The 12,515-nt window shown below is 45.1% G+C and overlaps 1 protein-coding gene and 1 non-coding gene across 2 annotated transcripts in view; both read left to right on the top strand.

The window, feature by feature from the left end:
- The window catches only part of LOC126522463 (glutamate receptor ionotropic, kainate 2-like), a 364,802-nt gene that overhangs the window by 267,045 nt on the left and 85,242 nt on the right, over window positions 1-12,515 (top strand). Inside the window, exon 10 of the mRNA XM_072288773.1 lies at window positions 10,643-10,843. Within this exon, the coding sequence (XP_072144874.1) occupies window positions 10,643-10,843 (201 nt within the window). The remainder of the gene's footprint in view (window positions 1-10,642; window positions 10,844-12,515) is intronic.
- TRNAS-UGA (transfer RNA serine (anticodon UGA)) lies at window positions 8,019-8,091 on the top strand. The gene has a single exon. It is a non-coding gene; the product is annotated as a tRNA-Ser (tRNA).

Below are 12,515 nucleotides of genomic sequence, written 5' to 3'. Positions count from 1 at the left end.
AGACAACCAGTACCGGCACTTAAAGAGCTCCAAAGCTCAACTATCAGGGAAAAGAAGCTAAATTTGAAGATGTTGGTCCGCGCAAATTTCTGTGCAATGTTTATGTCATGGTTAACTCGAGTTGACGATTCCTTAGCAAACGTTAAGAACGTGTTTTACCGGCGAAAGAAAGAATTGACGATTCTGTGCATTATTGTACAGACTCGTTATACCGACGCTCGTTAGATTCAGCAATGCGCGAGCTGTGGATGGAGAATAGTCGAGATCGTAGCGGTGAAAGATCAAACGTGTTGCCTTCCTTTGAATAGATTCTAACAGGTTTATTTCGCGTTACTTGTATGCAGACCGAACATCACAAGCATACTTCAACACTGGCCGTATCGGGGATTTCTATAAATATAGTTTAATGTGCCTGAGTGCTTCCTTAAGTGTTGATTATAAAAAGCCAAGCTTCATCGGCGCTTTATTGCACATGTATTTAATGTGCTTCGCCCACGAGAGAGTCTGGATGAAAATAAGACATAAGCACTTGTATTCTTGAACCCGTGGTAATGTTATCCCGTTAGAGGGATAATATACATGGAACTTACAGCTAGATTGAAAAATGTCAGGGCAATTGTATTGCGAATGTAAATTTTCGTCTGCTAATAATCGGACCACGCGCAGAACAGCGAAGACGTATCATACACGCAATAATTATCAGCAGGGGACTTGACCGTGTCACATAATACACAATCACCGGCATACAGACGAATTTTAGAAGCAAAGCTACTCGGCAGGTCATTAGCATATGATAAATGCAGTAATCGGCCCAGTACTGACCCCTGTGGAACCCCAGAACGGACATCAGGGTTCCACATCAGAGGCTCAGTAACGTAAGACTATTCCAATATGTTTTATTTCAATCTCCTGGGGCAAAATTCACGTAACCGCTGGCGCAAGCATCGGGCGGTGACCCGCAGCGTTTCTGAACAGCCCAATGACACGCACTCCTCGTTCATAGGTGGTCACTTTTGTTCGCTTTCAAAAAGAAGAAAATTGCCTACAGGCAGTGGTCCTTCATGTATAATCGGCTGGCAAGAGGCGAGGAGCTCGCTCAAGTGGAGAAGGCTTCGGCGGGGCCTATCCAGCACAGTGAAAATAGATACACGAATTGGGAGGGTGATGCCAGCGTCTGCGATTCGCCCGCTTCCCCTTACTTAGCTCGCGATGACCGGTCCTAAATTGCGGCGACGTGCAACGGAAGGGGAAGAATGCCGCTAAGACGGATCTTCAGCAAGGAAGAGTTGGCAGAGCGTTGTCGTATACGTGCCCAAAGGTCTCGGTAACGTTTTACTGCCACGTAAAAATATTTATTATACGGAAATAAATCTATGCTCAGCGGCAGGTGCGAGTAGCAATGCCTGAGTGATCGCGGGCAGCCACCTTCTAATCCTTTCGGAACGCGGCACTCTTTGGCTGTTCAGAAAAAAAAAAAGAGTTTTGTTCGGCATCTTAATGCATCTTTAACGCGTACACGTCAATTTGACGTGGCGAGTTTTCGCGGTTTTGTGACGTCGCGTGACAGACAGGCGAAGTGGGTGGAGCCCGAAAACTTTTGACCAGTAACAGAGCGCTTATGGTGAAAAGGCGTTGAATGAGAAGTAATTAGTTTTTTTAGTTTAACCATACATCACCAATGTGTGCACGTCATATCAGATGGGGAGCTATTGTGTAGTTTTCATGACGCCGCGTGACGGAGAGGCGAAGTTAGGGGGTGGGCCGAAATGTTTTTTTGAACGATTGATTACGGCTGACTGCAGAATTGGAATAGAAAAATTTGGAATAGCTTTACGCTATAGCGCCCCAGGGTTCACATCAGCTAAAACAAAGGAGACGCAGTGGTTGTCACAAACTACAAGCGATCCAGTTGACAAGACATTGCTTTTTATGATAGCGTTTAGTTTATGTATGAGCTTGAAACTAATTACTGTGTCAAACTTTTTTCTCTAAATCAATGAAGATTGCATCTATTTCGTTTACAGTTCCGCATCAAGGGCGATGTCATGAATGAATTCAATTAATTATGTTAAAATGCTAAATGCACATCTGCTGCCATGTTGAATATTAGATAATAACGTATTTGCTTCCAGAAATTTCCAGGTTGTGCATGTAAGGGATGTGTTCAAATATTTTAAAGGAATAAGATGCCAAGAAAATGCGTTGCTAGTTTCGTACGTGCTACTTATTACACGATATCAATAACGCGATAAACTTAGCTATCTCCGTGACGCGGGAATTATCCTAGAAGTAAAATATTTATTAACTATAAGGGTGAAGTACTGCGTAATATGGAATGACACTAAAGGAACAGATTTGGAATTCTATAGGCGCCAGAATATGTTTTATTATCTAGGTGCAACCCAAGGTTTACAGCACCTGTTGCAGTCACTTCAATATCTTCAATAAAGCTTTCCGAGTCAGTTTCATATAAGAGAACCTCTTCATGTCTGGGAAAAAGAAGCAGCGAGAACATTTATTTGCGTTATTGGACACATTTGCAGGCTCATTACCAACCACATACCTTGATATATGTAGTTTTTGGATGAATAGGTCTTTAGACGAAGCCCTTTTTTCTGGCAACAGGTATCAATTTTGGGTGGGGCCCTAGAGCGCCTGAGCCCTCGTACTATTGATTGACGGAATTTGGGTGTTTTTCTTTAGCATAACGAAATGGGCAATACACATTTTATTCATATGCCCAACGTATCTTACGAGTGTATCAATATCACCACTTGCACTCAGCATCTTCAAGGTGTCGAAATGGTCAGCAAGAGCATCTATAATTGAAGTATCATCAGATTTGTGAAAATAACAAAATGCACTAAGACAAAAACATAGATTTGGAACGCATAAAATGACAGTAACGAAACAGCCCTGTGGCCCAAAATACCTTCAACCACTTACTATTCGAAGCCATTAACGGCAAGGTAAGAGTTTAAGAGCACTAAATCTAGAAAAGAACATTCCCTGGTACCATCGCACACCACTTCAGTCAGCGCTAGATATAAATAGAAATTAATAACGTCTGCAGCTAAGTGACCATCACGACCGGCTTAAATATAGGGTAGGTTAGGGGAAATCACAAATGTTGAAATCGCCTCTGCAAACCTGTAAAACTTGACTCAGATCAATTGTTCGCAAGCGTCAGACTGCTGAGGGCAAGCAGATGCTTTGGAGATCTGTTGGGAGGGCAACAAAAGATGTCCTTCACGCAGACCTGGAAGCGATTGCTCAGTACAAAAACTTTTACCGACCTTATCGCATCCAATCTCAGGTTTCGCTGTGCTTAGAACTGCTTGTGGGGACGTGTCTTGCAAAAGTGGGGCATTTTTCGGAGCTGTCGTAGTCGTTCGTGAGGACCGTCGACGGTGACGTCGTCTTCGTTGGCCAATTTCAGCGGCAACATTGTGAGTTGAATTGGTCCCTAACCATTTCTCTAAGGGAAGAAAACATTTTCTTAATGTGAGGACAGTTCGTAGAAGAAACACCAAGGTAACGTTGAGAGTTGGGGCGCTTCAGAGCAGTTGCACGACAGTCGTGCACTGAGGGAGGTTCGACAAAACTTGGACACACTGCAGAATTATGTTACTCCTTTACCATGGCTGATCTTTTGAAAATTATAACATTGCAGCTGTTTAGGAATAACCTGTTGAACCCGGTACTGGGAGATGCCAACCTCGAGATAGGAGAGGAGGATATCACTCTTGAACGCTATTCGCACACAGCGTGTATTACCAAGGCAACCGACGGGCGCAGTAATGGTTTTATCAGTTGCTGGTTTATATGTATTGCTAGGTCTTCATTCGTCAGTATCGTAAATAGCCCCTGCCATAGTGGTACTGCCCACTGGGATGATGGATCGAAACTTGATGTTGCCCAGCTGCGTTGTATGCTGCAGACTACTTAGCGCACTGCTGTTCTTAACATGGATTCCTCATGGTGCTGAGCATCACGTTCTTGATAAAGTTCGGTGTTGTGTTTACAAGAAAATAGGATGAGAGCTTGCCTTTTGAGGGCGCGTAGATTGTCGGTGGCGTTCTACGCAATGAACAGGATGGTATGAGGTCTGCGTTTAGATTGAGTTGTTACGGCTGGCGTGCTTGGTGCCGGAGGTGCCTTGACGATTCTTCATTTGGCCTTGTTTTCCTAGGACTCACCAGCTGATGCCAAGTAAATCTCGCTGTCTTCGCTATCACTTGAAGCGCTTCCTCGCTTTCTGTAATCAATACCCGATCACGGACCAGAACTGGTCGTGGCCTTGGGAGGTCTTCGATTCATCTGCTTGAAGTAGCAACCGCCAGCTCTCACAATTGCAGTGAAAAATGCAATGAAACAGAGATACTGGCGTGATCTCTTCCGCAGAAAAATCACTTCGTATTCGTCGTCGTCTAACTATTAAATATGAAGTACCAAGAAGACATATAGCGGGTCACGTTGTCGTAATGTACATGGGCGGAGAGAACTCTTGACATTGATTAAAGTTTTATCTGGGGGTTGTAACTCGCAACCTTTACATAAGGAAAACAATAAGGAGAGATAGATACAAAGATGCTCAGGGAACTTAACCAAGGCTCAGGAAACATGACAGACTAAAACAAAACACATAAAATGAAACGAACGATTTTTCACTGAAAAAGTTGAAAAGTATGAACTCATTGCACTTCCTTGGTGCATGAGCCTATCTTTCTGGCAGACAGAATGAAGCACGAGTAGCAACACAATTTTTTCGAGGCGCGGCTAACCGGAAGAACAATAAAACTTTTAGATCCTTATACTGTTTATGCCACCCCATTCGTGGAGGCTACAATGGTGCAAAGCGTAAGTGCAATTAGCGACAGCAACTTAACACAAAGTTCGACAGCTTTGCGTTACCGTCGTAAACTAACGCGTAAATCTTGGGTTTATGACTGGCCATTGTTCCGAGATTTTGCTTCCGAGCAGAGCTTCGTGAAAAGAGTCATCATATATATCATGCTTTTTTTTTTTCAAGTGCTGGGAATAGCTCGTGATCGTCACTTTTGTTACCTGTAAGCTGAGCTTTAGGACCCACGCGAAGGATCAAATGTATTTCTTTTGAAGAAAAGTTTAATGGCCCCCTTTTTTCTAAGGAGTTAGTTGAAGCTCTTTCGCAGCAACGTTTCAACAAATCGTCCTAACCTCACATGCGCGCAAAACTCGGCTTTAAGCCCTGTCGTCGCCCTAGGATGTTGCTTCCGAGCAAAGCTTCCCGACGGCCTTTGATGGTCATTAAAATGTTTTGTTAGAGGAGCTTGAAATAGCTCGCAGCCGCGGGGTTCCTCACCTACTAGCTGAATTTTACTATATTTACGACTAATTATGACTAGCTTTTGTTCCTTTTTGTTGGTACTACAGGCCCGCTCTCTGAAAAAGCCATTAAACTTAGCGGGCAAAAAAAAACCTTCTAATGTACGAAATGATGTTCTGTATAAGTTTCCGGCGATTCATAAGCACAACATATCAACGCATGAAAAGCGTTTACTTTCTTGAATGCAAGAGCAAACTTCTATCTGCAATTCAGTTCAAGACAGACTGCTTCTTTTCGTGGCAAAATTACATGTATAACACTTTGGTAAAGTTTGTAAACAGTCATAAGGTGCCTCAGAAAGGCTGGCCAACGTTTCGATAGGAGGACCTATCTTCGTGAAAGGCCTTTGACGCCTTTGATGAAGATAGGTCCTCCTATCTAAACGTTGGCCAGCGTTTCTGAGGCACCTTATCCCTGTTTACAAACTTTATACAACAGTGTGCTATTCCATCTGTCAGCCCCTTTCATGTATAACACTTTTTACTGTAAGTTTTTGCGTTCGCAAATATAGCAACCAGAATGCGTGGAATCAGGTGCATCAGACCTTTTCACACACTAATCGCGAGCACTTTGCCTGCGCCCTCAGAAAATATCCAGTTCAAATTGTTATTGATGCGCAAGCGTCAAATGGCCCATAGAGCTAAAAAGCTGGCGTCTGCCATCTAGGAGTGAAACGGCACCTCATTTCCCATTGGCTACGACACCACGTGACGCGCTCACCTCAGCGGAGCAGAGTAGGCCACAAGGAACACCAGCTGCCTCCATATGGCGCCAGCTGTTGCGTGAGGGAAAGGGGTTTCGCCGCGGCGCCACGTCACCCTCACTCTCAAAAGCCGGCGTTTTCCGCGCGTTCTTTGGCCGTACAAGCTCTCGTACGCAGAACTGAGGTTTAACAGCGCGAATAAAACGAGGACTCGAGGAAACAAATACCAAAGATTGTGCCTGTGGTATTTGTTTCTTGGTGTCCTTATTTTATTCGCCCTGTTCAACTTCAGTTCTAAATATGAACGAACTAGCCCTCATCAAGATCCTACTCTTTTATGCTTTCTGACTGCGCCTCGGTAAGGGGACTCAAAGCGCGCCAAGCGTCTCAATGCGTTCGCTTGCGCGCGAGGAGGTCGCAACTTATTAATGCTTTCGTATTGACAGCTCATAAGGAGTGCTTAGGTGGCGTCCGAATTTTTAAAGGCGAAAGCCTTAGATCTTTATGTTTCAAGGTGGTGTTGTGAGGTACAGCAAATATCACGTCACCCTAGGAAGTCCAAGAAGCCTAGGAAGCCAAAGCATGTCCCGCCGTGTATGGGAGATGATTATTAATTAGCAATTTAATTATTCATCAGTGATTACATTAAGGTGGCTGGTGTATCAGAGTAGATTAGAGTTCATTAGAATTAATTAAGGTAGATTAAAATTTATTAGGAAGTATTCAGGCAGATTAGGGTGGATTAAAGTCGATTATGGTGGATTAAGCTGGGTAAAGGTGGATTAGGGTGAGTGAAGGTGGATTGTGACGGATTATGGTTTATTAAGGTGGATTGTTTCAGTTGGTTTCAAATTGTAATTTCAATTCACAGTCTAAAATCGTTAACACTGGAGTTCCTCAAGGTAGCATACTTGGGCCGTTGTTACGCATTCCTTATATGAACGACATTTTTCGCTTTTCATGAGAAGCCAACAAACACTGACACCAAGGACAACATAGGGGAAATTACTTGTGCTTAATAAATGTAATGTGGAAACGATAAGTTAATAGAAATTAAAGTGGATGGAAAAACAACTTGCCGCAGGTGGGAACCGAACCCACAACCTTCGCATTTCGCGTGCGATGCTCTACCACTTGAGCTATAGCGGCGCTGTTTTCCCATCCACTTTCTTGGGTATTTATGTGTACTAGTAGAACCCTGGGAGTGTTAGCCAGCGCCACCACTCACAGACCTTGGCGGCGGACGTGGAACGTCCTTGTTGCCGCAGGCGTCACGAGAACGTGATCTTTTTGGGTGAAGGCAACTGGTCAATAAACCCACATATGCTACCTGAAGGCATCAATGTTGCCGGATTCGAGACCCTCGTTATGTAATAAACGAGAAGAAAGGGGGTTAACCGAGGGGCCCGATTTTTATTAGTCATATCATGAGAAGCCAACAAACACTGACACCAAGGACAACATAGGGGAAATTACTTGTGCTTAATAAATGTAATGTGGAAACGATAAGTTAATGGAAATTAAAGTGGATGGAAAAACAACTTGCCGCAGGTGGGAACCGAACCCACAACCTTCGCATTTCGCGACTTATCGTTTCCACATTACATTTATTAAGCACAAGTAATTTCCCCTATGTTGTCCTTGGTGTCAGTGTTAGTTGGCTTCTCATGATATGACTAATAAAAATCGGGCCCCTCGGTTAACCCCCTTTCTTCTCGTTTATTACATAACGAGGGTCTCGAATCCGGCAACATTGATGCCTTCAGGTAGCATATGTGGGTTTATTGACCAGTTGCCTTCACCCAAAAAGATCATGTTCTCGTGACGCCTGCGGCAACAAGGACGTTCCACGTCCGCCGCTAAGGTCTGTGAGTGGTGGCGCTGGCTAACACTCCCAGGGTTCTACTAGTACACATAAATACCCAAGAAAGTGGATGGGAAAACAGCGCCGCGGTAGCTCAAGTAGTAGAGCATCGCACGTGAAATGCGAAGGTTGTGGGTTCGGTTCCCACCTGCGGCAATTTGTTTTTCCATCCACTTTAATTTCCATTAACTTATCGTTTCCACATTACATTTATTAAGCACAAGTAATTTCCCCTATGTTGTCCTTGGTGTCAGTGTTTGTTGGCTTCTCATGATATGACTAATAAAAATCGGGCCCCTCGGTTAACCCCCTTTCTTCTCATTTTTCGCTTTTATAATTTATAAATGGGTTGGCTATGCAGATGATACAGCGCTTTCTTTTTCACGCGTACAAAGCCAGATAGGATGATAGATAGATAGGCACTTTATAGGATGATAGATAGGTAGGCACTTTAAAAATATTCGAAACAGTCTGCTTACTTTTCAGAACTCTGCTTTGTGAATGCCACTGAAACTTATTTGTATCGGTTTCCGGCAGAAGCCGAGCTTGCTTTAACTTGCCTCTCCTTGAAAAGTTTGCATTTCAATATAGCTCGCTATAATAAAAATGGTGCGTTTTGGGGCATAGTTGTATTATTGTTGACGTTAAAATATGTAATCAATTGGCTCCTGCGGGGCTCAGAACCTAATCCATCGTTCAATAACCTCTGCATAACAACCTCTGGTGTATCATACTACTGAATGTTGAAATTAGTTCGCTCATGAAGGGATGTTTACCATGGCACAAAAATTGAAGCTGTTTTAGCTCCCGTGCAGCAGCCTTGCTAAATGGAGGATACGTAGGACCCTTGATTGCGTATGTTTGAAAGGACTACGTGGGCAGCGCGCATTGATTTCAGTCGTTACGATCCTAGGTGGGAGGTCCGCTTCAGACATTGACATCTTAGGGAAGCCTTAGATTAGGCGAGATATCTATAAACACGACTGCGTGAGGCCATTGGCTGTTGGAAAGCACGTGCTCCGCGTTGAATTCCTTAGGTGTGCACATCAGTGCCTATATATCATCCGTTATATTTAAGGCGAAAGCCTTAAGTGGCTCTTGGACTGAAAGATCCGCTGTCTGGCGTTATCGAAAAATTGACCGTCCGGCGTTATGGAAACAAAATTCATTGGCACCAAAATTGATGGTACCTCCATTGATAGCCAAACCCACGACTCTTGGTGGGAGTCAAACCCACGACTTTGGGTGCTACTTAAGGCAAAGTTAATGAAGGCGCTGGAAACCTCGACCTTTGGTGGGACCAAAATTTCATGGCTCCAGTATTGATGGTGTCACCATTGATGGTTGAATCCACGACCTTGGTGCTAAGGGGGAATTAATTAAGGCACTGTTAATCAAGAAAGAGTTAAAGAAGGCACAGGAACTCAAGACCATTGGTGTTGATTATAGCGAAGATAATTATGGCCTAGTTCTTTAAGGCAGAGTTAATTACATAAGGCACTCGAACTCACGGCATTTGGTGGGAGAAAACAAGTCATAGGTAGTAACAACGCATTCGAATGAGAATGCCAAGTAATTTAATGAATGTCTCGTGAGCGCGCAAGCTTCCGCCTTCATCCTCTTTAGCGTACCCTCAACTGGATGTCAACTTCTTGTTTATTTTTTTCAGCTGCAACATCCTACCAACTTGCCAGAATGTGAATATCTTATGCGAAAGCGCAGTAACACTGATTCATCAATATCTCGAAGCAAGCAACACAAGATATCATTTAGAAACAAAGCTGTGCCCTATACAGAGTTCTAAAAGCTTGTGCCAACTTGGTCTTCGACAAGTTTCAACCGATTCCTGTTCTAACATGCCGCTACGTAACTGAAACTGCTTTTGTCTCTATTTGCGAGCGCCTCATGCATAATCTTGTAGTTTATTCATAGTTTTCATACCAGCGCACGTAACGTATTGGACGTGAGTTCCCATGTTCTACATGGGGCACTGCCAAACGGCGGGATTCCTCTAAGTGTGAGCCGTTCCATTTGAGTCCAGGCCATGTAAGAAACGATTTTTTAGCAGGCAAAGAAATTATCGGCCACTTAAAATTGGAGGTAAAGTAGCGCAATAGTAATTGATTAGGTTTTAGTAATTGTTGAGTTACCTTTATGAAGAAGTAATCAGTAACTCTGATTAATTACATGTTTATTGTAGCAATTTTAATTATAATCGATGACTTATTTTTATCTGTAACGTGTACAATGCCTGGGCCACATGGAGCCATGCCCATTCGTTGTGTCCACCACAGCTGCACCTGAGCCTGCAAAAACATTCCGAGTCGGTTTGAGGGGCTCTTATTTGCGAGTGCACGTAACGATTACCCTTGCCTATTAGAGGAAGTCATTTGGGTCACCAAACCTGCGGGCTCTGAGTGGTTTGGTTCAGCACAATCATGCTCGCATGGTGCAGCTGAAGGCGGGTTTCAGATGGCCGGCATCGTCTTGCTGGGCCAAAAGGCCTCATCATGAAGCGATGGCAGTTGGAGCATGCTCAGCGTCACTTCTGATTCAGTCCGCTCTCACTAGGATAGTGTGTATGAAAGTAATGTCCCAGATGTCGTGGTCTGGCGTCGCGCGCCCTTTCTGTAAGCCACATATCAGCCATAAGCGTCAGCGACGATTGCGCGGCACTTGCTCCCTTTTATTTGGATGGGTGGCGCAGAATCCACCGTACACCATGCTGAAGAAGGATGCCCACCTGCGTGAGGGCAACGACCGCTTCGAGGGCTTCGCGGTGGACCTGATGGACGCGCTGGCGCAAAAGATTGGTTTCCGGTACGAAATGCACCTGGTCAAGGACAACGCCTACGGCAGCAACGCCTCGGGCGAGTGGAACGGCATGATACGCGAGCTCATTGACAGGGTGAGTGCTTCTGTCTCCGTGACGAGCTATACGCGGCAAAGATCAGTCACTTGCACGCCACGCCACATTTCTGCAGTGTAATTCAACGGGTTTCCCCCAAATCCTGCTCGTGCTCTATCGACCATTGCTCGCTACTTCGCATGACACGGGAAGCGCCTCGTCGTGCACCAACTTTATTACGGTGTCGCGTGTGCTCGGACGTCACCCATATGAATCCCTGTAGACATTCTTAATAGAAATATCTAGCAGTGCCACTTGCAATTGTTGTTGGCGTGAGGAAACAATAGAGCACATTCTGTGTCACCGCACATCTTTTGACGTTCAAGTGGTGCGCTATCTCAGCTCGTCTCAGCGGCTTGGATAACATGCCGTTCTCGGAGGAAGAGATCGTGCAACCTTATCCTAACCACTCTTGCATGCAGAAGGCAACAAAATCCGTACTGCGCTTCTGGAAGGCGACTTGGATGTATCAGCGCTGTATCCGTTCGAAGAAGAAATTATGGGGTATTACGTGCCGAAACCACTTTCTGATTATGAGGCACGCCGTAGTGGAGGGCTTCGGAAATTTAGACAATCTGGGGTTCTTCAACGCGCACCTAAATTTAAAAACACGGCTGTTTTCGCATTTCGCCCCCATCGGAATGCGGTCGCCGTGGCCGAGATTCGATCCGGTGACCTCGTACTTAGGAGGCCAACAGCATAGCCACTAAGAAACCACGGCAGATGCTGTACACGCTAGCGAACATTCATCTACTAGTGTTGTCATACTTACTGCGCTTTTTTATTTTCATTATATTTGCTTTTTCACTTCCATCTGTCCAACATTCCCCTTCCCCAAGTGTAGGGCAGCTAACCATGCACGTCCTCGCTGAAGCAAAAGTCCCTTGATAATTTGAAAGTACCGCCACTCTTTGAACTCTACCGCCGCCGCGTGACGTCCTCGCCTCCTCCTCACCTCTTCCGCGTCCCCCCCCCCCCCCCCCGCCGCAGAAAGCGGTCTTGCGCCCGATTTTCTGCTCTAAGATTGGTTCCCTTGCGTTTTGCTTGTGGTTTTCTTTTTCGTCAGCGCCATTTTTCTCCTGAGCTTGGCGCTTCAGCTCGGCGTAGCGAACGTTGTACTCTGTGCTTCCTGCGCACTGTGCTAGCGCTACGCCGTGCTGTCGGGCATATAACTGCAGCAAGAAGCCCTAAGATGGTTATGCTCTTTTTATGATACCACAAGGAAAGCCTGCCGGCTTGTGCAGGAAGCAGTGGCTGCATAACATTGGCCGAAAGAACTTTGTTCAGACTAGAGAAAGAGAGAGAGAAAGCACTTTATTTGCACCCGTCAGAGAGTATGCGTGATCGGGGTGAGACGCAGCTCCCCCTTTCACCGTCTTCCTCCCCCCTAGACGTCGGCCGGAATTAGTTGGCTTCCGGCGGCGGCCTGGGCTTGACCGATGACTTATTTTTGGGCTTGTTATTCCTTGCTACGGAGTGAGGATTCCCATGACCCTTTGTTCCCATGTAGACCGTTTAGCGATGGGCAAGCCCAGTGCCGATGTGATTTAGGGTCGGTATGCATTCACAGTTTTCGCATTTGGAAGAGTGCACCTCAGGATGCCATTTGTGTAGGATATACGGATTTAGGGAAGTACCTGTCTGCAGTTTTCGCCAGATTACTTCTTCCTTT

Source organism: Dermacentor andersoni, chromosome 6 (assembly GCF_023375885.2).
Source record: "Dermacentor andersoni chromosome 6, qqDerAnde1_hic_scaffold, whole genome shotgun sequence".
NCBI lineage: Eukaryota > Metazoa > Arthropoda > Arachnida > Ixodida > Ixodidae > Dermacentor > Dermacentor andersoni.
The sequence above is the reverse complement of the archived record's forward strand: the minus strand, read 5'-3'. Positions and strand labels throughout refer to the sequence as shown.